The sequence below is a fragment of the Hyperolius riggenbachi genome, chromosome 8, assembly GCF_040937935.1.
Source record: "Hyperolius riggenbachi isolate aHypRig1 chromosome 8, aHypRig1.pri, whole genome shotgun sequence".
NCBI lineage: Eukaryota > Metazoa > Chordata > Amphibia > Anura > Hyperoliidae > Hyperolius > Hyperolius riggenbachi.
The window spans coordinates 264417817-264441998 of record NC_090653.1 but is presented as its reverse complement, the minus strand read 5'-3'; the positions used below and the strand labels follow the sequence as shown (position 1 = coordinate 264441998).

Genomic DNA, 24182 nt, shown 5'->3' with positions numbered 1-24182 from the left:
AAACATTAGATTCCTGGTTGCATGGGAGCTTAGCTACTTTTCCAACAAACTAATTGTGAAGTGGGTGGGATGGTAATGTTGTGAGGAGGGGAGAGTTAGGTGTAAGCAGACCTGGATTTACATTGCAGGAGCCTAGAGGCATAGATGTTCTGGCACCCGAGACTCCGCCCTCCATTAACCTACAAACACCCGCCAAACCGCACCACAAGTGTGCTGGCTGGCCCAGCTTTCACTTCTACCTTACTTCCCCTGCCCAGGGTAGGTAGCTACAGGTGCCCCTTAGCCCCCGACTGAAGGGGGATCTCATCAGTGGAATGCTGAGAGCAGGGGGAGTAACCTCTCATTTACGCTCTGCTTGGGACCGTGTGGGGAGGGAGGCACTCGAGGAGGGAAGTGAGCTGCCTTTCCATCATCAGGCGCCTGTACGCACATGCCTACAGTCAGACCTGGATTTACATCTCAGGAGACTATAGGCACAGATGTTCTGGCACCCTAGACTTCACCTGCCGTAGTGCACAAGTGTGCTGGTTGTCGCAGCTGCCATTTCTCCCTTCCATCCCTTGCCCGTCATAGTTAGCTAGAGGTGCCCCCTTAGCATTAGATAGCTAGAGGTATGCTCAGTATTAAAGGGGAACTGAAGAGAGAGGTATATGGAGGCTGTCATGTTTATTTCCTTTTAATCAATACCAGTTGCCTGGCAGCCCTGCTGGTCTATTTCTCTGCAGTAGTATCTGATTAAAACCAGAAACAAGCATGCAGCTAGTCTTGTCAGATCAGACTTATAAGTCTGAACCACTGAAACACCTGATCTGCTGCATGCTTGTTCAGGGGCTATGGCTAATAGTATTAGAGGCAGAGGATCAGCAGGGCTGCCAGGCAACTGGTATTGTCTAAAAGGAAATAAACATGACAGCCTCCATATACCTCTCTCTTCAGTTCCCCTTTAAGTAACTAGTGGTGCCCCCAACTGAAGAGAAATCTCGTCAATGAAATGCAGAGAGCTGGGCAACCTCTAATTTATGCTCTGCTCGGGACTCTGCATAGGGAAAGAGGAGGGAAGCACAAGGGGAGGGGAATAAGCCACCTTTCCAACATCAGGCGCCTGTAGGCACGTGCCTACAGTGGCTTATGGTAAATCCAGCGCTGGGTGTAAGGAAGCATTAATATTGGGGGAGGGAAAGTTTAGCCATCATGAAGGGTTAATGATGGGGGGTAGTGTTAGGTGTCAGGAAGCACTTATGTTGAGAGGAGGTTAGGGTTAGGCATCAGGAAGTGTTAATGTCGGGGGTCACTCATCAGGAAAGGTTATTGCATAGCCCCCTACTGTCCCTTTTTGGGAAACTTGTCCCCCTGTCCCTCTTTCCTCCTCATGTGTCCCTCTTTCAGGACTGATGTAAAGATCTATGTGAAGATTTTTATTCTTCTCCTTAAAAATGTGTTTAACTTTACTCACATCCTTTACAGTGATGCATTTCTTATTTCCAAATGTTAATATTAAGGAAACCTATTAGATAATAGAAAAGACCAGTGTTGTAAATTAAAAAACAACATATATTGCTAATGGATTCTTTGTGGTATGCATGACTAGGGGCGTGGTAGGCAGGGCCGCCATCAGAAATTTTTGGACCCCATACTGGGCCCCCCTCACTCCCCTCTGCTACCACATGGCAAATCACAATCTTTGAAGACCCAAACACACTAATATCCATGTGTCCACTTTTCCCGCTCTCCCATGGCTGGGAGCATTCTGCACATGCTCAGTGCATAACTGCGCTTGCAGGGAATGCTCCCATCTATGGGAACATGATGGAAGAGGCGTGCAGCCTGGAACAGTTCATGCGCAGTGCCCTGCAATCCAGCTGGATGGTGAGGACTTCACAGGAGCACAATGGATTGGACCAGAAGGGTATTGAGGGAGCTGATGGTCTACACGAGGCTGGGAGGAGCCCCAGGTAAATAAAAATCCTTTTCTCCCATTCGTTTCCCGTTTACTTTAATCACTAACTACAGTAACTCCTGAATGAGCCTAAAGGCACGTCTCATCACATTCAGCCCATGTGTGGCACTGTTCACTGGGCCCCAGATTCACTCAGGCCCCATACAGCAGTCCCTGCTATGATGCCCTGAAGGCGGCCCTGATGGCAGGGGCGACTCTTAAGGTGCTCCTCTTTCTCATCTCGAAAAGTTGGGAGGTATGATTATTGTTGAAAAGAGGAGGAGGGGGGGGGGGGGGGGGGGGTAGAGTTAGATATCAGGAAGGGTTAATGATGGGGGTAGGGTTATAGGGTTAGGCGTCAGAAGCATAAATGTTTGGGGGAGGTTAGGGATCTGGGGATGGTTAGGGATAAATATCAGGAAAGGGCCGCCACAAGTCATGTCATAACTGCTGAAATCCCCGCCTTAGCCACACCTCCCTAGCAGGGGCATAGCAATAGCCATAGCAACTGCTATGGGGCCCTGGAGCAGAGGGAGCCCCAAGCTGTGCTTGATGTGTTCACTATTAACTTTTCTTTGTTTCTCCACCCTCTGACTTTGTCTCTTAGCCCCAGAGCCGGGACAAGGTCCTCCAGCACCCAAGGCTGAGACACCAAAGTGCGCCCCTCCATCCCTGCCACCCCAGCCGTCACACACTGATTGCTATTAGACTAAGAGGCGCCACAGGGCCCACAACCTCCCCAACACCTTAATATCTAGTTATCTGGCTTGCAGTCACTGCCATGTATCCCCTTTTCTTATTTCTTTCTGCTTCAAACACAATTAGGAATGACAGCTGAATGAATTCTGCGCCCTCTCCTACACTATGCCTCGGCCCGCCCCTGCTTAGCCCAATAACTATACTCAATGTGCATTGCATGGGAACGTAAACTGGCCAGTCAACTCATATCCATAGGGTAGGGGCAGGTGGCATTGCTCAAGTTATGCCTAGTTATGAGGGCCCCATGAAAATGTTGCTATGGGGCCCCATAATTTCTAGCTATGCCACTGCTCCCTAGGGATATCACTATGACTGGCAGAGGCCTCTTGGCGCACTCTTCCGCAGGGTCATTTGATTGACATATTGTGTGTTGCGGTGCAATGCGAGGGGGCGGGGCATCGCACCACGAACACACAGGCAAAGTTTAAAACCGGCCTAAAAAAACCCCCTATAAATCACAAATGTAAATGCAATTCAATTGCCCAATCTGGGGGTAACATTCCATGGAGTCATCCAGTAAGGGATAGCAGATACTTACGTGGAGTTTGTGTACTGGAGGAAGCCATACTCGTCCCTTTGGCCATCAGGACACAGCGATTGCATAACAGGCAGTATCCCGGCAGAGGTGAGGGGGGCCGCAGTGTAGAACGCTACGAGGCAGGAGAAAGAACACCACAAGTGAGGGCGCCGTGTGTCACATGATCACAAAGGACTGATTAGCTGTGGAAATTTTCAGAGCCAAAGTGAATAATTGTCCTTAAAATGTTACTCCACTGGACGAATCTGACGTATGTTATAGATTGGAGCAGGGCAGTGAGATATCCAGCAATATATACATAGGATATCCAGGCTATCTTGTTGAGAATGCTAAATGGGAGTATCAGCATGCTGCAATCATTTGATTAGTTGTAGGTGTACATGAAAGGAGGAACAAAAGTTCTTGAACTGTGCAGAAAATTACTTCTGCAGTAAGGAAGGCATTTGGGGTGTGTTGCGTATCACTATGTCACACTGTACAGTCTTAGGTTGCCCATACATTACTTTTGTATTTTTGGCATCGATATATGGGCGATTTGATCATGATGATCGAATCTGGCAGAGATCGATGGTGCAACATGGCCACATGATCGATTGTTTGGATCAATTTCTGGATGAAATCAGTCAAAGAGATCGATCGGGTATGCAGGAAAATCTTGGTCGCAAGGGCTCGATCGGGCAACCACCAGACCCCAGACAGTCTCCCCCCAAGTGTATGCGTCCCCTCCGGGCCTGTGGTGAGTGCTGCAGGCTTACCTGTCCCCTGGCACGCCTTCTTGCCTCTTCCTGTGTCCGGCCTCTTTCTCATTTGCTGCCCGGCGCCTCCATTGCTGTCCTGGTACAAGCACCCCCGCTGGCAGTACAAAAAGACGGAGGACACGGGGGGAGGCCAGGAGTCACGCCAGTGTGACAGGTAAGCCCGCAACACTCTCCATGGGACCGGGTGCACAACACATTACACGGTGGTGGTGGTGGTGGGGTGTGGCAGGTGTTGGAGGTAGCAGCGCTAGGTGGATTTCCAATACATCTGAAATCTATTGGAAATTTGTCTGCAGTGTGGTAGGTGACAGATCCCTCTCTGAGCAGATTCATCCAGGGAAGGATCTATCTGATGGTCAATCTGGTGGCAGATCAACAGGCTGAAACAGAACACTAGCTGCATGATTTTAATCTTCTCCTACACTTTGTTGGCAGAAAATCGTTCCGAAAGAACAATTGGCGGGGCTCAGACAGTAATTTGGGTGCCGTCAAAAGACAGCGTAACTCGGCTGCGGAACTACGTCTTTGCATGGTGGCTTGGGCGGGGGATAGTAATACACTCTGCTGGGACTTTTGCAGGAGAAGGGTGAGCAGTTTTTTGGCTTCACCCTGCACCCATATTTCCTGGCGCCATTTTTGCATGTATGCTATGGAGTTTGCCATATTTATTTTCCTTTTAACCCTCTGGGGACCGGCTGCTTAACCCCCCTTAAGGACTAGGGCATTTTACCTGCGGGGGGAGGGCGCATTTGGGGGGTCAGGCAGCCAGATCCCCGGTATAGTTAGCAAGGCATTAGTATCCCCAGTATAGCCTGGTATCCCCCGACCCCCGCATAGCCAGAAGTCTTTATTCACCTTCCTGGGTCCTGCGATTAGCCCCTTCCGCTCTGGCCGGCATCCCAGCTTGCACTGACTCTTTAAGTTCCATGTCGCGGCTTGATGACTTTATTAAGCCGGGACCCGACACTAGAGTCAGAGTGAGCAGAGATGCCGGGCAGAGCGGAGGGGAGCGCTGATCGCCGGGGGAACGTCAGGAAGGTGAGTGGATCCTCTTCTTCCCTTTCTACCGTCGCTGCTCTAATAGTAATCACAATGATCGTCTGGGGATCGTAGTGATCACGTGATCAGGAGCCAATCGCGATGGCTTCTGATCACTGAGGGGAGATGTCAGCTGTCATATGACAGCTTAATCTCCCCTCTCAGATGCGCATGATCACGTGGGGAGCGAAAGCAGCAGGCGGCTTAAATCCCACGCCGCATCAGAGTTAGACAGCCACAAGTGCATCGTAGGATTTAATTTAGGCGGTCCCCAAAAGGTTAAATACCAGTTGCCTGGCAGCCCTGCTGGTCTATTTGGCTGCAGTAATGTTTGAATCACACCAGAAACAAGCATGCAGCTAATCTTGTCAGATCTGACCATAACGTCAGAAACGCCTGATCTGCTGCATGCTTGTTCAGGGTCTATGCCTAAAAGTATTAAAGGCAGAGGATCAGCAGGACAGCCAGGCAACTGGTATTGCTTAAAAGGAATTAAATATGGTAGCCTCCATATACCTCTCGTTACAGTTGTCCTTTAATTATTCTATGCACTCTGTACTGTGCACCAGAGCCGGGACAAGGTCCTCCAGCATCCAAGGCTGAGACACCAATTGCGCCCCTCTGTCCCTCCCACCCCAGCCATCACACACTGATTGCTATTAGACTAAGAGGTGCCCCAGGGCCCCCAACACCTTAATCTCTAGTTATGTGGCTTCCAGTCACTGCCATGTATCCCCTTTTCTTATTTCTCTCTGCTTCAAACATAGTAGGGGAATGATAGCTGAGTGAGTTGTGTGCGCCCCTCCTACACTGCGCCCTGAGGCTGGAGCCTCTCTCGCCTCTGCCCGACCCTGCTGTGCACAGACAACACGGCTGCCAATAAAATGTCAAGAATCTGCACTAGATTATAGGAGTCAAACTCTGGCATGCAGAGCCAAATTTGGCCTACAGTTGGTTTTCCACTTTGCATTATGTTTGGCCCACTCTAGACCACCAGGGAAGCTCTATTGGGGTTGAAGCCCAAGATCACCAGGGAAGCCATATGGGGGAGGCAGGAGGGGAAAGCACCAGACACCATTTACAAAGGCCATAACCTCACTCCTCTGCATAACAGAAATGCATTTTGAATTAAAAAGTGGAGTCACCTTTTAAGATGTAGCCATTTCCACAGGAAACCAATACAAAACACATACATTAAAGAAAGCACTGTCAGTGGTTTAGAAAAGGAATTAGAGAGTATTAATAAGTAGAAATAAAAATATAGCTATTGCTTTAACATCTCATAATTAGTCAGTCACCCCACCCCCAAGGGGATAAGGAACACACAGGAAACTCATAGGCTTGGTCCAAACCCCAACACTCAAGACTCCAGCAGCAGAAAGGTTAAAGAAAATCAGGTTAATTGAAAGAAGGATTTACACAAACAAGATCTCAGACTTAGCAGCCCAATCCTGGTTGAAATAATCACAGAGAATACTTGTAACAGGAGGAGAGTGATACTACTACATATCCTAAGCTCCGCAGGGGAGGGGCCACTGTGGATTCAGAAGCAGAGTATTGTAAAACCCGCCTCTGACACACTGTATGTCATCGCCCCAGCGGAGCAAGCTAATACGATTTGATTTTTGCACCAGTCTAGAGAATCTGTTCTAGGCTAATTAGACAAAAGGAAAGATAAGCACCTCCATGTTAGTCAGTCTCTGTGCCTCGTCAATGAAAACACAATCATTTTAACCTGAATGGTGTCTGAGCACCATACAGCCACAGATACACGTATTTGTATTATTGTTTTAGCTATTGTTGCACTTGCTGATGCAACCTAACATTATGGGAACATGGCTGCTTTAAGGAATACCACAATTAAGGTAAATACCACCAATCAAAATGGAAAACAACACTTGCTATGGTCACAAGGGGAAGGGTTAGGACCTCTATCTGGTTTTTACTGCTCTGACGAAGGCGTGGAACGCCGAAACGAAGGCGTGGAACGCCGAAACGCGTCATGACGCAATAGGCGCAAGGCAGCTGCCATCATCGCTCCGCGTTCCCTGATCCGCTGTCGCTATATTCCAATTGGATCCCCCGCTACTGGCCACAGTGAGGAGGCGTGCAGGACGGATTAAACATCCAGAGGACGCGGTGATTCAATTCTTCAGTGTGATAAGTGCAATATTTTTTATCCTACATTGTACGTGTGATTTTATTTGCTCATAGAAAGCACCAGAGAGCGCTCCTTTCTGCCCTTTCCTTTCTGTTTTCTACAGTGACTTACTGCCTCCCAAGTAAGACAGGAGCAGCGCTCTGGGGCAACTCTGTGGGAAGTGTTCTGGATTAGAGCGCAGTGGATTTAGTTTGATTTGGTTTTTACTGCTGTTTGAGTTTGCATACTTAAAGCAAACCCAAACCAAACTTTTTTTTAGTTCAAAATATTCAGTTGCAGCACTCTGACACATACAAAGATAAATAAACACTCCTTCAAGCCTATGAGCATTTCAGTGCATTCTTTTCACCCTTCTCTTTTCATAACTAGGGGTATACAGGTGGCAGCCATTAGCAATTCCTCCTTTGCTGGACACTATCTGCTCCACCAATTTGCCGGATTCTGTCCTGGCAATTTGAAAGGAAGGGAGGGGTTTCTCCAATAAATGTAAAATATTTTATATTTGTCATCATGCAGCTGAAAAAAAGGCTGCTATTTATTATTATAATTTAGAAAATACCATAGATGTTATTTCTGAAATCTTGTATTTTTAATTTGGGTCCACTTTAAAGGACCAATATTGCAAAAAAAAAAAAAAAGTTTAAAATACACATTTATATGAAGTACATTTCTACCAGAGTAAAATGCACTAAAAATTACTTTTCTCCTATGTTGCTGTCACTTACAGTACGCTGTAAAAATCTGATAGATTTCACAGGTGTTGGACTAATCCATCACCTTATAGGGGGGATTCTCAGTGTTTCACTTACCTGGGACTTCTGCCAGCCCCCTGCAGCTGTCCTGTGCCCATGCCATTTCCAAACGATCCTCTGGTCCTATGCCACGGCTCATTTTCGCCGACTTACAAGTCCGACATCCACTGTGCCTGGCCGTGTGTATCCTCGTACGTGCTCTCACTGCCGGGAGCGTCCTGCGCAGGTGCAGTACGAGAAAATCTCTGCTGCGCCTGCACAGGACCCCCCTGATTATCTATTCGAGAAAATGTAAAGATTTCTCATGGGAAAGGGGGCATCAGCTAATGATTGGAATTAAGTTCAATGCTTGGTTAAAGTTCCTGTTTAACTTCCTCCCACCTAATCCTCTCTAGGATGTACACACGTAAACTCTCGACCCCTCCCTGACTGAATCCCCTGGCTTTTAACCAACTGAAGTTTGCCTTCACCCAGGTGACTGTAAACGGCAGGGTTGTGGTAAGTTCAGGCGCGGATTATCCTGCTCCTACTGAAGCAAGTCACGTTGCAGGATGGGTAATTTTGCAATCATCTCACTTTCTGTCTCAGTGCCAACGATGACATGGCAAGTAACTCAAGCCTGCCGCACACCAGCCCGATACTCGGGTGCGATTTCTGCTGTAGGCCGAAAACTACGGATGACTAGTTCTGAGTGATCGGACATGCTTGTAAATATCGATTGGCTGTACACCCATACGCTATTAGGCTGATAGAAGATTTCACTTTCGACCAATGCCTAGATTGAGAATATAGATCTGCTCTCAATCGTAAGGATACCATACACTGGTTCGATTTAAGCTTCGATATGGTGAACATTCAGATTTCTCAGCTGAAACTACGGTTGAATTGAATTTGCATCGTTGAAGTAGAAGGATTTGATCGACCGCAGACCGTGCAATTCAGGAGCCTGTGGAAAACCTATTGTGGCATGGCCTAATCTTTTGGCTTTTGAGCGGTGCCGCTAATAGTAAAATATTGGTAATTTAAGTTAGAAATATCGCAATACGCACTACAATGCACCTATACTCCACTACCCCCCCCCCCCCCCCACACTCATGCCTAACCCAACACCCAATTTGTGGATCCCCATGTGGGGCGGGGCTTGTATTTCCAGTACAACTTTAGGGCCCGTTCAGATCACAATTGCGGATGGCCATGCGTGCGGAACGCGTGCGGACCGCAACGCGTACGAACGCATGGCCATCCGCGTTTGTGTGCGTTGCGTGGCTGATCCCATCACTGAAAAGTGAATGGGACAGCCACGCGTTTTAGCAAAATCTGCGTGCAGCATGCGTTCCCGGACCGCACAGGTCCGGAACGCATGCAGTGTGAACATCAGACATTGCACTCTATGCACTGTCCGATGTCGTGCGTATCGGCCACCTGCACGCGTTTCCAAAACGCGGCTGGAAACGCGTGCAGTGTGAACGGGCCCTTACAATGTGACTTAATCCTTTATAGGTTTATTTTTTTGACACTTTTATTGTTGACCTGAGTAAAATGAGCCATACATTACTTTTCTCCTATGTTGCTGTCACTTACAGTAGGTAGTAGAAATCTGAAATTACGGACAGGTTTTGGGCTAGTCCATCTCTCCATAGGGGATTCTCAGCATAGCCTTTATTCTTTATAAAGACACTCCCTGAAAAAGATTTATACAATGATGCTGAGTTGCTGACCAGTCTCCCTGTTCACTGTACATTTCTTTGGCAGTTGGATGGAGCAACGGCCATTCACTTAGTGCTTTTAAAAATAAAGAAAACCCTGAGAACCCCCCATGAGAAGATGGGCTAGTCCTAAATCTGTCGGTAATGTCAGATTTCTACTACTTACTGTAAGTGACAGCAACATAGGAGAAAAGTAATTTATGGCTCATTTTACCCGGGAAGAAATGTACTTTTTATTTGTATAGGTTTACATGTATTTTACATTTTAAGATTTTCGCGACAGAAGTCCTTTAAGAACAGGCAATAACTCCTCCAGGCCCCCAAGTGCTGCAATTATCTGATGCCCAGTTCCCCCCCCCCCCCTGCCTCTTTCCTTGTTAATTGTTGTGGACCGGACTTTCAGACCTGTGTTTTTTTTGGGCATTTCCTTCATCAAAAAAGTGTCACTCACCACTGGGTAAATTGCTGCAATTGGGAATATCACTAAGAGCACACACATTAATCAGTGTGCTCAGTGTTCCCTGTGACTCGTGTATAAGTCGACCCCTATACTTTCATTTAGTGAGTCAGACGTACATTTCTAGACTTATAGCCGAGCATATACAGGTATATTATATTCCATTGTGACCACAGTGAGATCTGTAGCTGTTCCATTTCAGTGACTGTAGTTACACATTAAGCGCAATTAACATTGAGGTTTCTGGCATAGTCATTGAATAGGTTGTACGTTGCCAGAAAGCAGCGTATGACAAGCACAGGTGACTTGCAGATTGTCACATGTCTGTGCAAACAGCGAGGGGTTTATTTAGTGTTTGCAGCCCAGAGACAGACTAACACAGACGGGAGAGGCCCGGAACACAAACACCCATAGATGGCGGATCCCGGAACATCCTGCTACACACAGCTCAAATGGAATACCGCCGGGCAACTTACAGACTGCAGCATGCGATGTGGAGTCAGGCAGTGATGAGGAGGGATGAGAAATAAAACAAAAAACGTGGAAAAAAAAAAAAGGAAAAAAATTATAATAAACATACACAAATACAAATATACTCAATGGCAGATAAAGGTGAACCGTGGATCAAAACAAATGTAAAATACAATTATGCCTTATAACTTATGAACTGTAGTGAAAATAACAGAATTAATATTCCTTTTTTTTTTTACTTTATATTAATTTATATATTATTTAGTGAGTGTTTGCCCATTGTAAGATATTTCCTCTCCCTGATTTATGTTCACAGGTGGCGATATCTTAAGTCTTGTCGGGTGCAGCGCTGTGGAATGTTTTTGTTTCTAAGAGTTCTAAACAGGGCTGTGGAGTTGGTACAAAAATCTTCCGACTCCAACTCCGACTCCTCCGTTTCTGAAACCACGACTCCGACTCCAACTCCGACTCCGGGTTCTCAAAATTGCTCAGACTCCGACTCCTTAGTCTAATACTTAACAGGGCTGTGGATTTTGTACAAAAATCATGTGACTCCGACTCCCAAATCCAACTCCTCAGTTCATGAAATCAACGACTCCAACTCCGACTCCGACTGCCCAAAATTGCCCCGACTCAGACTCCTCGACTCCGACTCCAACTCCACAGCCCTGGTTCTAAAGCCAGTAAAAATAGAAACATTCAGCATAGCTAAACAGCCTAAGCTAAGCATCACTGGGACGGCCAGGCTACATACCAATATATACTGTTTATAGTATTTTTGATGCTGAAACCTGGAAAATTTCAATAAAAATCTGTATCCTGAATAATTCGACTGCATCCTATACTATAAAACGCCCGTGTCGCTGCGTCCAGCGTTTGTCACTGTTATTTGCTACTGCACATGTGCGCAGTAACAGACACGGACAGCTGGACGGGACCAGGGAGCGAGGTGGGCGCGTGCGGCGGGTGTGCGCGGTGGGTGCAGGCATGCGCATGCGCACTGGCGGCGGTAGAAAAAAGACCTAGATCCCGTTTTTAAATGGGCTTGGATCTACTAGTTCTACTATATGTCGCTACAGTGCCTCTAAACATTTTATATGTTCCTTGCAGTCAGAAGTGCTTTTTTTTTCAGCCACACACAGTATACTCCGCTCAGTCATCAGTGAGAAATACAGCAGTCCGTCTGCACAGATGACATCATTCAGATCCCTTGACTCCTAACCCTTCAGTAAGTAAAAGGATTGGGATTGTGTTTTTTTCATCAGGTCACTTCAGATACCCTTTAGACCCTATTTACACTTAATGCGTTGCATTGAGCTGTGTCACGTCTCAACTACAAAGGGTTTGGTAAATGCAAATGAAACTTGCGGGGTTCCGTACCACCAACAAGGTTAAAGGGGAACTGAAGAGAGAGGTATACGGAGGCTGCCATATTTATTTCCTTTTAATCAATACCAGTTGCCTGGCAGCCCTGCTGATCCTCTGCCTCTAAAGGGGCCCATACACCTAACGATTTTCCCGCCAATACACGGCCGATTCGATCACAGTGATCGAATCGGCTGTGAAATCACAGCGCACACCGCTGACAGAACGATCGATTTCCGTCAATCCATCTGTGCGGAAGATTTTTCTCGATCGCCGGCGGGTCGGGAGTGCGTCGATATCGCGTTCCAATGCCCGACGACCGTCGCAATACAGCGGGTATACATTACCTGTTCCGGCCGGCGCGAGTCCCCTGGTCCCCGCTGTCTTCTTTCCGCGCTGGGTTCCGGACCGGCTGCAGCTGCACAGAACTTCCTGGCAGGAAGGTTAAAACAGTAGAGCGCCCTCTACTGTTTAAACTTCCCCTGGACAGGAAGTTCAGTAGCTGCAGGAACGGTCTGGAGCCCGAAGCAGAGAAGAAGAGAGCAGGGACCAGGGGACTCGCGCCGGCCGGAACAGGTAATGTATCGGGGGGGGGGGGTTTGGGGGTGTGGCTACAGTGGCAGCTCCACAGATTGTGATCGGTTTCAGGCTGAAATCGATTCGCAATCTGTTTGCAGTAAAGGTGGCCATACGATCCCTCTCTGATTAGATTAGAGAGGGATCTATCTGTTGGTCGAATCTGATGGCAAATCGACCAGTGTATGGCCACCTTTATACTATTAGCCATAGCCCCTGAACAAGCATGCATCAGATCAGGTGTTTCAGACTTTAAAGTCAGATCTGACAAGACTAGCTACACGCTTGTTTCTGGTGTTATTCAGATACTACTGCAGAGAAATAGACCAGCAGGGCTGCCAGGCAACTGGTATTGATTAAAAGGAAATAAATATGGCAGCCTCCGTATACCTCTTACTTCAGTTCCCCTTTAAAGGATACCTGAAGAGAGAGGTATTTGGAAGCTGCCCTGTTTATTTCCTTTTAAGCAATACCAGTTACCTGGCTATTCTGCTGATCCCCTGTCTCTAACACTTTTAGCCATAGACCCTGAACAAATATGCAGCAGATCAGGCGTTTGACATTATTGTCAGATCTGACAAGATTAGCTGCATGCTTGTTTCTGGTGTAATTCAGATGCTATTGCAGCCAAATAGACCAACACGGGGCGATGTGTCTTATCAATCGAGACGCTGATGCGGCTCGATTGATAAGTTCCGACAGGTCCGATCTGTGAGCCGCCGATTCCCTGCTCGTTCCCCACGAGCGGACAATGGCAAGGAATCGAGTGGAAGATAAGCGGCGCCGGCGGGGGATCGAATCCGACGCACGCGTGGGCGAGCGGGGACGCGGCAGGTACACGCGGGGATGCGGAAGAGGCGATCGCCTCGTGTAGATGAGGCTTTAGACCTGCCTGGTAGCTCTGGACTGCACTGGAGAGAACAGTAGCTGCTCGCAGTGTACATAACCTAACCGTAGCTTTGCACACATCACCGGTACCCGATGAGATATGGCTCTAACCTTGCAGCCTCAGCTGTTCATATTCACAGCCTTTAAACGGATATAAATTCTGTCTTTATGTTTCAATACATAATATATTCCTGCTGTAACCACCGTACACAAAATAGCTGCTGTCAGATGATTAACAACACACTGAAGACCAGGATGGGGAAGATGAATGGAGATGGTGTAACATGCAATATTTCCTGATCAATACCTCATGTACAATAATAGATGGAGAGTTAGGGATCTGCTGTGATGAGGAATAGACCAATTCCCATCCCCGGCCAAGAAATGCTGATTTTGTTTTGTTTTTTAAATGGTAAACTCCCATCTTGAATATTGTCTCACACGTTTAGTTTGCACAACTGTCACTGCTATTGGGAAAAACTCGTCTCTTTTACTGCTGAGTCTCTCTGTGACGTTGACAACACTGCGTGTTTGACCTTGCTGTGCACCTCTAGTGAAAACAATCTTGCGGCAGGGGAGCTGCAGAAGCAAAGATAACCCTTTAGTGTTTGCAACAGTTGTCAGCTACGACTCAGCAATATCACCACTGTGGGTTAGGTCATTTCTAAATGAGTGCTGTGCAAGTCTTTTTGTACTTACTGTCATTAAAAGGAACCCTGAACAGGAAGCAAAATGCCATACTGAACTTAGCTGGGGTTTTCTCCAGCCCCCCCCCTCCCGTAGTCAATGGCGTCCTCTGGGCTCTCTCTCCGTTCTTGGCCAGGAGTCATGCGCGACCCCAGGTAAGTTCAGAATGGCATTTTTCTTTCTGTTTAGGGTCAGTTTTAAAGGAACCGGAGATGAGCATGATATGGAGGCTGCCATATTCATTTATTTTTAAACAATGAAAGCTGCCTGGCCGACCCACTGATCATGTGTCTCTAATACTGTTAAGGTGGTCATACATCTGGAGGTTTAGCGGCCGATTGACCATCTGATTACATAATTATTAACCAATCGGATGAAAATCAGTGCCGCCAAAAGCCTGTTCGACGATGGGGTCAATTTCTGGTCGTAATTGGTCCCATGTATCAATCGGAAATGATAGAAATCTTGGGCCAACATGCTCGATCCGGTGTGCAGCTGTAACGGCGTGCAATAATCACGAAGGACAAACGCGATGGAAACCCCCGGCCATGCCCCCCAAAATGTAGAAATATTCCCCCCCGTGCCCCTGCATTAATACGCTACCTGTCTGGTGTCCACCGCTGTGTCGGCACTCCTCTTCCGGATTTGCTCCCCACGTGGTTGCCAGCACAGTGCATGCTGGGTGCGTGTGACGTCACACCCGCCCTTCATGGAGTACGCCAGCAACCACGTGGGGAGCTTACGCGGCAGACGCCGGACAGGTAAAGTATTAATGCAGGGGAACTGGGGGGAGGGGGGAGGAAGCAATGTCACGAGGCTGGTGATTGGGAATAGGCCTGTACAGTTTATGGCTGCCAACAGATCTCTCTCCAATCGGATTTGATCAGAGAGAAATCTGTCTATTGCTTCAAAAACACAAGAAAAAGTCAGCAGCTGGGCATCTGAAAGAGAGTTCCTTTCTAGCAGGTGTGGGGGAGGTGCCATGGGGTGATATCACCACATTGTTCCGAAGCAGAGAGGCGTGTCTCAGATGAAGCTTGAGGCTCATTAACCACCCTGCCTAAAGAGCCCAGCTGATAGGATCACTGCCTACTAGCAGTCCCAGAACCACACCTTGCAGGTGGATGTACAAACTTGTAGCAAACTTGTAGATTAGATTTGAGTTTTTCTTTAATATACGGTAGATAATATCCACATTTATACAGCAACGAATATTTTGTACCTGAAGTTCTGCTTTAAAGGACACATCCGAGAACACTAAAAATAAAAAAATCTACTTACCTGGGGCTTCCACCAGTCCCTGCCAGCCATCCTGTGCCCTCGCCACAGCTCCGCTCCCTGCTGGTGGCCCGGGGTCCCCTCCAGCTGCAACGGTGCGAGCGGCTTTTAGAGTTGCGCTGACGTCATCCGGACTGCGCAGTACAGCCCAGATGACATCAGAGCACCTCCGTGAGCCACACGCTGGAACGCAGTAAGATGACGACCTGGCATCTGCCCCGGAGGGGACCGGGTGCCACGGCAACTGCAGCGAGGGCACATGACGGCTTCCAGGGGCTGGAGGAAGCCCAAAGTAAGTGGATTTTTTATTTTTCGTATGCTCGGACCTTCCCTTTAAGGTGAACCTTTCACGTTCTCATGTAAGGTGTGCTGTAGACGTGTGCGGATAAAAAAGGAGATATTTCAGCTACAGAGAAAGGATCTGAATACAGGCACTTTATTCCTGTTCTTGGTTCTTCCCCCCCCCCCCCCCCCCAATCAGGATCAGCTCTTCCTGGCTGCAATCTCGGTTTACTCTAGACTGCGTGATGACGAGGCAGAGACACAGGAGCAGCTGTTGAGTCATTTACACACTATTCTGATACTATATTTCTGCGTTCTATCATTCTGAAGAGATCCCAGTCACAGAATTACAGACAGTGAGGACAGTTTCTGTATGCTGGATGTGCTGGACACAGTCCTCCATAGTAATGCCCACAGTGAAAACTGTTCTCTGTAAATGTCATATTTTCTTCACATAAAAAATTAAAAAATTAAAAAAAAGCCTTTGTATTGCAATTTGCTAGTAATTACTGGAAATATATGTGACATTCAGAATTTTAGCTAACTTTGATAGTTGTCCTTTAAGGCACAAATTTCATTAGATATTCATCAACCTCTCCACAAACCACAACAGGCTTGCTAAATGTTACATGTATGGTGGAGCTGGGTGAGACCAGACCAGCATATTCGCCCATACATTTACAAATAGGCCATTTACGGTTTACTGAGAACCTCATAGTCGGTGGATGAGGAAACGAGAAGAAGGCCATCACCTGCTGCAGCCGTTCCGTGATTTATGAGCTGCTGTCAGATAAACAGCGGTATTACATTGTCCTGTCACTGAACTTCGCCCTGCACTTCCTGTCGTAAAGATACGACCAGTCACAGCAGGTGACAGACACTTAACTGTTTCGGCAGTGAGGATAACATGGAGCTTACCTTCCTTCACGGGGATGGTCGGCTTCTTCTGTCGCAGTCCCAGCAAGATGAAGAAGAGAACCAGGGGGATGAAGATCTCAAACGCCAGCACCCACTGCAAGACAAAATGGCCGACATCAGCCCCAATCACAGAACCGGAGATACAGTATAAAACAATGAAAGTGTACTTTGATGGCCCCCAATGCTCCCTTGGTGCCCTTAATGGCCTTAGGGTCCGTCTCACAAAGGTCATAAAATGAGGCGTGGCCATCAGTATCTTAACACTCATAACAAGTGTAGCTACAAAAACACCTGATCTGAAGGATAGACCCCTTTATCAGAGGGAGTAATGTAGTAGTTAAAGCCCATCACAGCTCTGGGCCCCCCCGCGACTGCAGAGGATGCTCCCCTCTAGTTATGTCCCTGTTTGGCGATTTCATTCAGGGAATGCAGGGGCCACAATCCCCATTCCCTTTAGATTGTAAGCTCGCAAGGGCAAGTCTCTCTCCCCCTTTTGTGTCTTGGTAACCATTATACATTTTATTCATCATGTTAATTTTATCACTGTCATTACCACTTCTGTAACTTGTATTTTGTATCACTCTTTGTATTTTCTCACTAATTATGTATCTTGTATATTGGTGTACACCATTGTCTGTATTATTATGTACCCCATGTTTGTTTCTTACTTTGTACAGCGCCACGGAATATGTTGGCGCTTTATAAATCAATAATAATAATAATAATTCCCTGTAATTGCTCTGGAAATTACTTTGTTTTTACTTGCATAATTGCTTTTTTACCATAAAAGTAAAAATGCATTCCCTTATGAACAATGCCAGTTGCCTGGCTGTCATGCTGGCTTTAGTTGTTTTCCCACACCTGCAGCAAGCTCATTCCAGACCAGTGACTTTGGATGCTGGCCATGAGTGCAATCAAAATGCTTATGACAGAGTTTGTAAGACCATGCATGTCATCACTTGGCACGCGGTGGTGTTACCTGGGGTCAAAAGAACATGTCACGTCTGAGCACAGACGCACTTAGATGTGGCTCCATGAGGAGTGCCTTTATCAATACTCAATAAACACTGTTGTAAAAATGTTTTATTTTCCAACAAGCTTAGCTATTATATTTGTAACCATGCCGGTCTTTCGGAATGTCTGTTGCTCTAAAAATATTTGCATGTAGTTCTCAGATAGACAAGTGGCTGAGCTCAAGTTTCAAGGGCTTAAAGTGTAAATGCACTGACAGTAAAGGAACAGCGCAGGTTATTATAAGCCCAGGATGATATCCAGTAGCCTATTTTTACATGTCTTTTTTTGTTTTTTTTTTATCTCAAAATTGTTGTCCAAAACCTGCTGTCCATGAGTTCAGTGGCTGGACAGTGTAATGGTTAAGGGCTCTGCTTCTGACGCAGGTGACCTGTGTTTGAAGCTCAGCTCTGCCTGCTCAGTAAGCCAGCACCTATTCAGTAGGAGACCTTGGGCAAGACTCCCTAACACGGCTTACTGTCTATAGAGCACACCCTAGTGCAGGCATGGGCAAACTTGGCCATCCAGCTGTTACGGAACTACAAGTCCCACAATGCATTTGCCTTTATGAGTCATGACTGTGGCTGTCAGACTCCTGCAATGCATTGTGGGACTTGTAGTTCAATAACAGCTGGAGGGCCAAGTTTGCCTATGCCTGGCCTAGTGGCTGCAGCTCTGGGACTTTGAGGCCGCCAGGAGAAAAGTGCAACATACATGTTCTTTATCTGTAAAGATAGCTATACATCTAACGATGATGGGCAAATTCAACCAAACGACAAATCTCTCTGATCGGAGAACAATCTCTTCACCATCAAACTGCAGGCCGATTCCCGATCAAATTCAGCTTTAAATATTGCAGGAGTCGGCCTAGAGATGCTGCCTCGTCGCCTTTGGCACTGACCCCCCTAATGTAAAATGTGCACCCCAACCCCCCTTCCCCCGGTGCCCTGTACATAAATACTTCACCTGTTGGTGTTCGCTGTTGGCTCCATCCTCTTCCTCAAACACATCGGCCCCATCTGGTTGCTTGCGTAATGGGGGGGGATGTCTGACGTCAGACACGCCCCCATGTTACGCCGGCAACCAAGTGGTGTACATGTATGTGAGAAAGAGTGCGGAGGCGGAGCCAGCGGCGAACACCGACAGGTAGAGTATTCATGTACTGGCACCGGGAGGTTACATTTTACACTATGGGGGACAGTGCTGGGGGTACCGTTGCGTTTGTCATTCGCCATTACCACCACGTACCCGGCCGATCCAGTCGACCAGACATCTTGCAGCATGTTCGATCGATATATGCAAACAATTTTGGCCTGACATTGGTTGCATCACCAATCAGGCATGCGGTTGGCGGCAGCAATTTTCATCTGATTCGAATATAATCATCAAATCAGATGGTCGATCAGCTGTCAAGTCACCTAATGTATGGCCACCCTTCGCTCACTGCTTATTCCACAGCTGTGTCTTGAGTAGGTCAGAGGAACGCCTGTGAGTGTTATCTCATTTGATTGTGGTTACACATTCTCTAAAGCAAAAAAATAAAAAGTCTGAAGGTTCATACACACCTACCAACTATCCGTCCAACTATCTACAAAACTTGTCGGTTAAGCCCCATACAACTTTTGTTGTGAAACAAGTTGAAACAACTTAAAAAAAAAAAAAAAAAAAAGACTTTTGCTATTGTTCAAACAGCTGATAAAGGAGCCTATACACCTAACAATTTTCCCGCCGATATACAGCAGATTCGATCACTGTGATCGAATCTGCTGTGAAATCGTTGTGCAAATGCAAACGATTGATTTCTGTCCGAAATCAATCGTTCCCGTCGATTCCCTTCGAGCCGTCCATGCTGAAGATTTTTCTCGAACGCCGGCAGGTCGGGAATGCGTCGATAGCGGCGTTCGAATGCCCGATGACCGACAATACAGCGGCTATACATTACCTGATCCGGCCGGCGCGTGTCCCCGCTGTCACCTCTGCTCCGTCTCCACGCTGGGCTCTGAGTCCAGCAGCCTTCACATCTTCCTGTCCCGGAAGGAAGTTTTAACAGTAGAGCACCTTCTACTGTTTAAACCTCCCCAGACAGAAAGACGTGAAGCCAGCCAGAACCCAGCGGAGAGGATGACATCGGTGACAGCAGCGGGGACGCGCCGGCGGAGCAGGTAATGTATGCGGGGGGGGGGGGGGGGGGGGCGGCAGCACCAACACAGATTGTGATCGGTTTCATGCTGAAATCGATTCACAATCTGTGTGCAGTAAAGGCAGCCATACGATCCCTCCACGATTCCCTCTCTGATCAGATTCAATCAGAGAGGGATCTATCTGTTGGTCGAATCTGATGGCAAGTCGACCAGTGTATGGCCACCTTAAGAATAATAAGAAGTCAATCCAACTGTTGGATTGACTTTTTATCAGTCTTAGCAGCTTTTTGCACAATAGCAAAATACTTTTTTTTAGTGGTTTCAACTGGTTTCCCAACAAAAGCTGTTTTGCTGGGCATACACGGCTCGAGTTTGCCGCTCGATTCTGAAGCCGATTCTCTTATCTTCCGCTCGTTTTTCTTATGTTTTTCCATTGTCCTCAATGCAGAATCGAGCGGCGAAACGATCGGGCGGGAGATTGGACATGTCGGAAATCCTCTGTTAAGCCATCGAGCCGTGTATTCCCTGCATTAGACAATTGTGCTGCATAAAAGAACGCTGCTGAGCGTGTGAATGGGGACAAGTTTGGCAGATAGTTGGTTAGGTGTGTATGATCCTTGAGACTGATTTTTCCTCCCCTGACCTGTTCGGGGACACTCTTGTGAGTGGACTAGTAATGAGCTACAATTTCGCACAGTACTGTTAGTCTCGGTTATCCAGAACTCAAATAAACAGCAGTCTCAACCAACCAGTATAAATGGCCGGCAGTACTCACAACGGTGAAAGCCAATCAGAGATGGATAAAGGTGAAAAAGGGCCTTAAGCAAGCAACAAAATTGAGCCCACCCTTAATGGACACACGGCTTTTTAGTAAGATTTGTTGGGAGCTAGCATAAACCAGGCCCCTAGACTCTCTCCAGGCCCTAGGAACCTGCCTTAGTGCCTTGGGGACAATTGGGCTCTGAGGCCAACTTCTTAAACGGTTTGTGGGCTCTGCTGTGCTTAAAGGAAACACCAGGCAATAAATAGAAAATTAGATCTACTTACCCGGGGCTTCCTCCAGCCCCTGGCAGCCAATATGTCCCTCACCGCAGCTCCGGTGTCCCGGGATCTCCTCCTTTGAAGATCTACTGCGCAAGAGCCGCTTCTCCATCGCGCCCACTTTTTCTGGAGTGTACTGCGCAAGAGCCGCTTCTCCATCGCGCCCACTTGTTCTGGAGTGTACTGCGCAAGAGCCGCTTCTCCATCACGCCCACTTGTTCTGGAGTGTACTGCGCAAGAGCCGCTTCTCCATCGCGCCCACTTGTTCTGGAGTGTACTGCGCAAGAGCCGCTTCTCCATCGCGCCCATTTGTTCTGGAGTGTACTGCGCAAGAGCTGCTTCTCCATCACGCCCACTTGTTCTGGAGTGTACTGCGCAAGAGCCGCTTCTCCATCACGCCCACTTGTTCTGGAGTGTACTGCGCTAGAGCCACTTCTCCATCGCGCCCACTTGTTCTGGAGTGTACTGCGCAAGAGCCGCTTCTCCATCACGCCCACTTGTTCTGGAGTGTACTGCGCAAGAGCCGCTTCTCCATCACGCCCACTTGTTCTGGAGTGTACTGCGCAAGAGCCGCTTCTCCATCACGCCCACTTGTTCTGGAGTGTACTGCGCAAGAGCCGCTTCTCCATCGCGCCCACTTGTTCTGGAGTGTACTGCGCAAGAGCCGCTTCTCCATCGCGCCCATTTGTTCTGGAGTGTACTGCGCAAGAGCCGCTTCTCCATCGCGCCCACTTGTTCTGGAGTGTACTGCGCAAGAGCCGCTTCTCCATCGCGCCCATTTGTTCTGGAGTGTACTGCGCAAGAGCCGCTTCTCCATCGCGCCCATTTGTTCTGGAGTGTACTGCGCAAGAGCCGCTTCTCCATCGCGCCCACTTGTTCTGGAGTGTACTGCGCAAGAGCCGCTTCTCCATCGCGCCCACTTGTTCTGGAGTGTACTGCGCAAGAGCCGCTTCTCCATCGCGCCCATTTGTTCTGGAGTGTACTGCGCAAGAGCCGCTTCTCCATCGCGCCCATTTGTTCTGGAGTGTACTGCGCAAGAGCAACTTCTCCATCGCGCCCACTTGTTCTGGAGTGTACTGCGCAAGAGCCGCTTCTCCATCGCGCCCACTTGTTCTGGAGTGTACTGCGCAGGCGATGCCTCTTGCAAATCCACAGTTTTTGAAAGACTGAACTGTTCATGCGCAGGAGGCTTACGGCAACGCACATGATCAAGCCAAGAAGGCGGCCAGGCCACGCATGCGCAGTTGCGAATGATTTCGTCCGAAGTCGCCGCACTAACTAACTGGGATGCCAGCAGGACTATGGCGGGGACCCAGAGGACGCCGAGGGACCTCACGGACTACAGGGGGGCTGGAGGAAGCCCCAGGTAAGTGCCGATTTTGATTTCAGTACTCTGCTCAGGTTCCCTTTAACAATGGACACCCAGGCTTGAAAGGGACTCTTATCCTTCTAATCAGGAGTTGATGTAATGAAGGAGATGGTAGGCGCTCGGCATGTGAGAAGGTCACAGGTTTAACAACAGCAATTTCATGTATTTATTAACAGCTTTCCAGGTGGAATATAGATTTCGCTTTCAGCAAATTGTTTTTCAAGTTCATACATAAGTTCATCCAGTGTTTACAGAGCCATAGTTACATCATTGCGGAGTCATTACAGGTTTCTTTTTTTTTTCCATCCTACACTGTGAGGTCTTTGTTGAGTCTATTTTTACAGACACAGCCTGATCCATGTCCAGTTTCAGTGTCAATCCAGATAGCCATGGCCAACTGCCTTGTTACCCAACCCTATCTAGCAAATTGACCAACACTGGCCACAGAGGCGGGACAAGGTCCTCCAGCACCCAAGGCTGAGACACCAAAGTGCGCCCCTCCATCCCTCCCACCCCAAACATCACACACTGATTGCTATTAGACTAAGAGGCACCCCAGGGCCACCAACGCCTTAGTCTATAGTTATCTGGCTTGCAGGCAGTCACTGCCATGTATCCCCTTTTCTTATTTCTCTCTGCTTCAAACACAATAGGGGAATGATAGCTGAGTGAGTTGTGCTCTCCCTCCTACACTGCGCCCTGAGGCTGGAGCCTCTCTTGCCTCTGCCCTGACTGGCCAAGAGGCACAGTTGATGACTTAAAGTACCCCTGAACTGAGTGAGGGGTTTTAATGATATTGTGTAGTAGTTGTTGCAGGCAGGCCCGGTTCTACCTCACAGGTGCTTATAGGAACAGATTTCCTGGCACCTTTGATCTCGCCTTCCCTGAACCTACGAACCCTCGCCGAACCACACCGCAAGTATGCTGTACCAGCTGTCACTTCTTCCTCACTTCCCTTGCCCATCATAGGTAGCTAGAGGTGCCCCCAAGAATTAGGTAGTTAGAGGAACCTCAGTATTGAGTAGCTAGAGGTGCCCCTGACTGGTAGATAGGTAGATCTGGTCAGTGGAATGCAGAGAGCAGGGCGAGTAACCTCTCTTTTTAGATTCTCATCAGGACTTTGCATAAAAAAAGGAGGGAGGGAGGCGCTCGGGGAGGGACGTGAGCCGCCTTTCCATCATCAGGCGCCTGTAGGCATGTGCATTTTCTAACGTGCGACAAGGGTCGATTGCGCTGTGATTCCAGTTCTATTGACAGGAATCACAAGCGCAAATCGTAAACAGCCGTCAAGCGCGCAATGTGAACCTGACACCCTTCTGAAATCCTCACAAATTGACGTTTGTTATCTTGCTGACAGCTCCCGGCTGGAGATAAAACATCTCACTTGTTTTACCGCATGTACTATCCCCTGTGAATTGACATTTATGAGGTATTTACCTCACTAGTCGGTAATTTTAGTTGTCCATGTGAGAACAGCCTTTATGAATTGACATTTATGAGGCATTTACCTTACAAGTCTGATCAATTACCTCACCAGTCGGTAATATTAGTTGTCCATGTGGTAACCGCCTTTGGGAATTGACATATATGAGACATTCACCTTACAGGTTTGATCAATTACCTCACCAGTCGGTAATATTAGTTGTCCATGTGGTAACCGCCTTTGGGAATTGACATATATGACATTTACCTTACAGGTTTGATCATTTAGGCATCTTTCACAGTGCGACGCTAAAGTCGCACGTTAGAAAATGTTTCAACGCAGACTAACGCATTACAAACCCACTACAAAACGCTATCGCTAATCGCAATCGCTAGCGTTTTGTATGAGCGGTTTGCAAGTGATTTCATGATCGTTTTCAGGAGCGATTTTAAAAAGTGTATTCTGTTTGCCAGCGGTTGTGTAGCGATTAGCGATTTAATTCTGATTGGACCTTTCAATTAATTTTAATTTTGTTACAGTGTGCAGTAACTTCAAAACGCTAGCAAAATCGCTCTGTGCAGGTTTTGATGAGCGATTACGCCAGCGTTTATATTCTTTACATTGCAG

The 24182-nt window shown here is 47.7% G+C and overlaps 1 protein-coding gene across 3 annotated transcripts in view; it reads right to left on the bottom strand.

Moving 5' to 3' along the window:
* The window catches only part of ABCA2 (ATP binding cassette subfamily A member 2), a 217137-nt gene that overhangs the window by 108687 nt on the left and 84268 nt on the right, over window positions 1-24182 (bottom strand). For 2 of the 3 annotated variants that reach the window (XM_068248769.1, XM_068248770.1), the window contains exons 2-3: window positions 16571-16664; window positions 3234-3345 (exon numbers count right to left, since the gene is read on the bottom strand). In XM_068248769.1, the coding sequence (XP_068104870.1) occupies window positions 3234-3345; window positions 16571-16664 (206 nt within the window). Of the gene's footprint in view, window positions 1-3233; window positions 3346-7999; window positions 8097-16570; window positions 16665-24182 lie in introns of those variants that run through there. The other variant, XM_068248771.1, reaches the window with a different exon arrangement.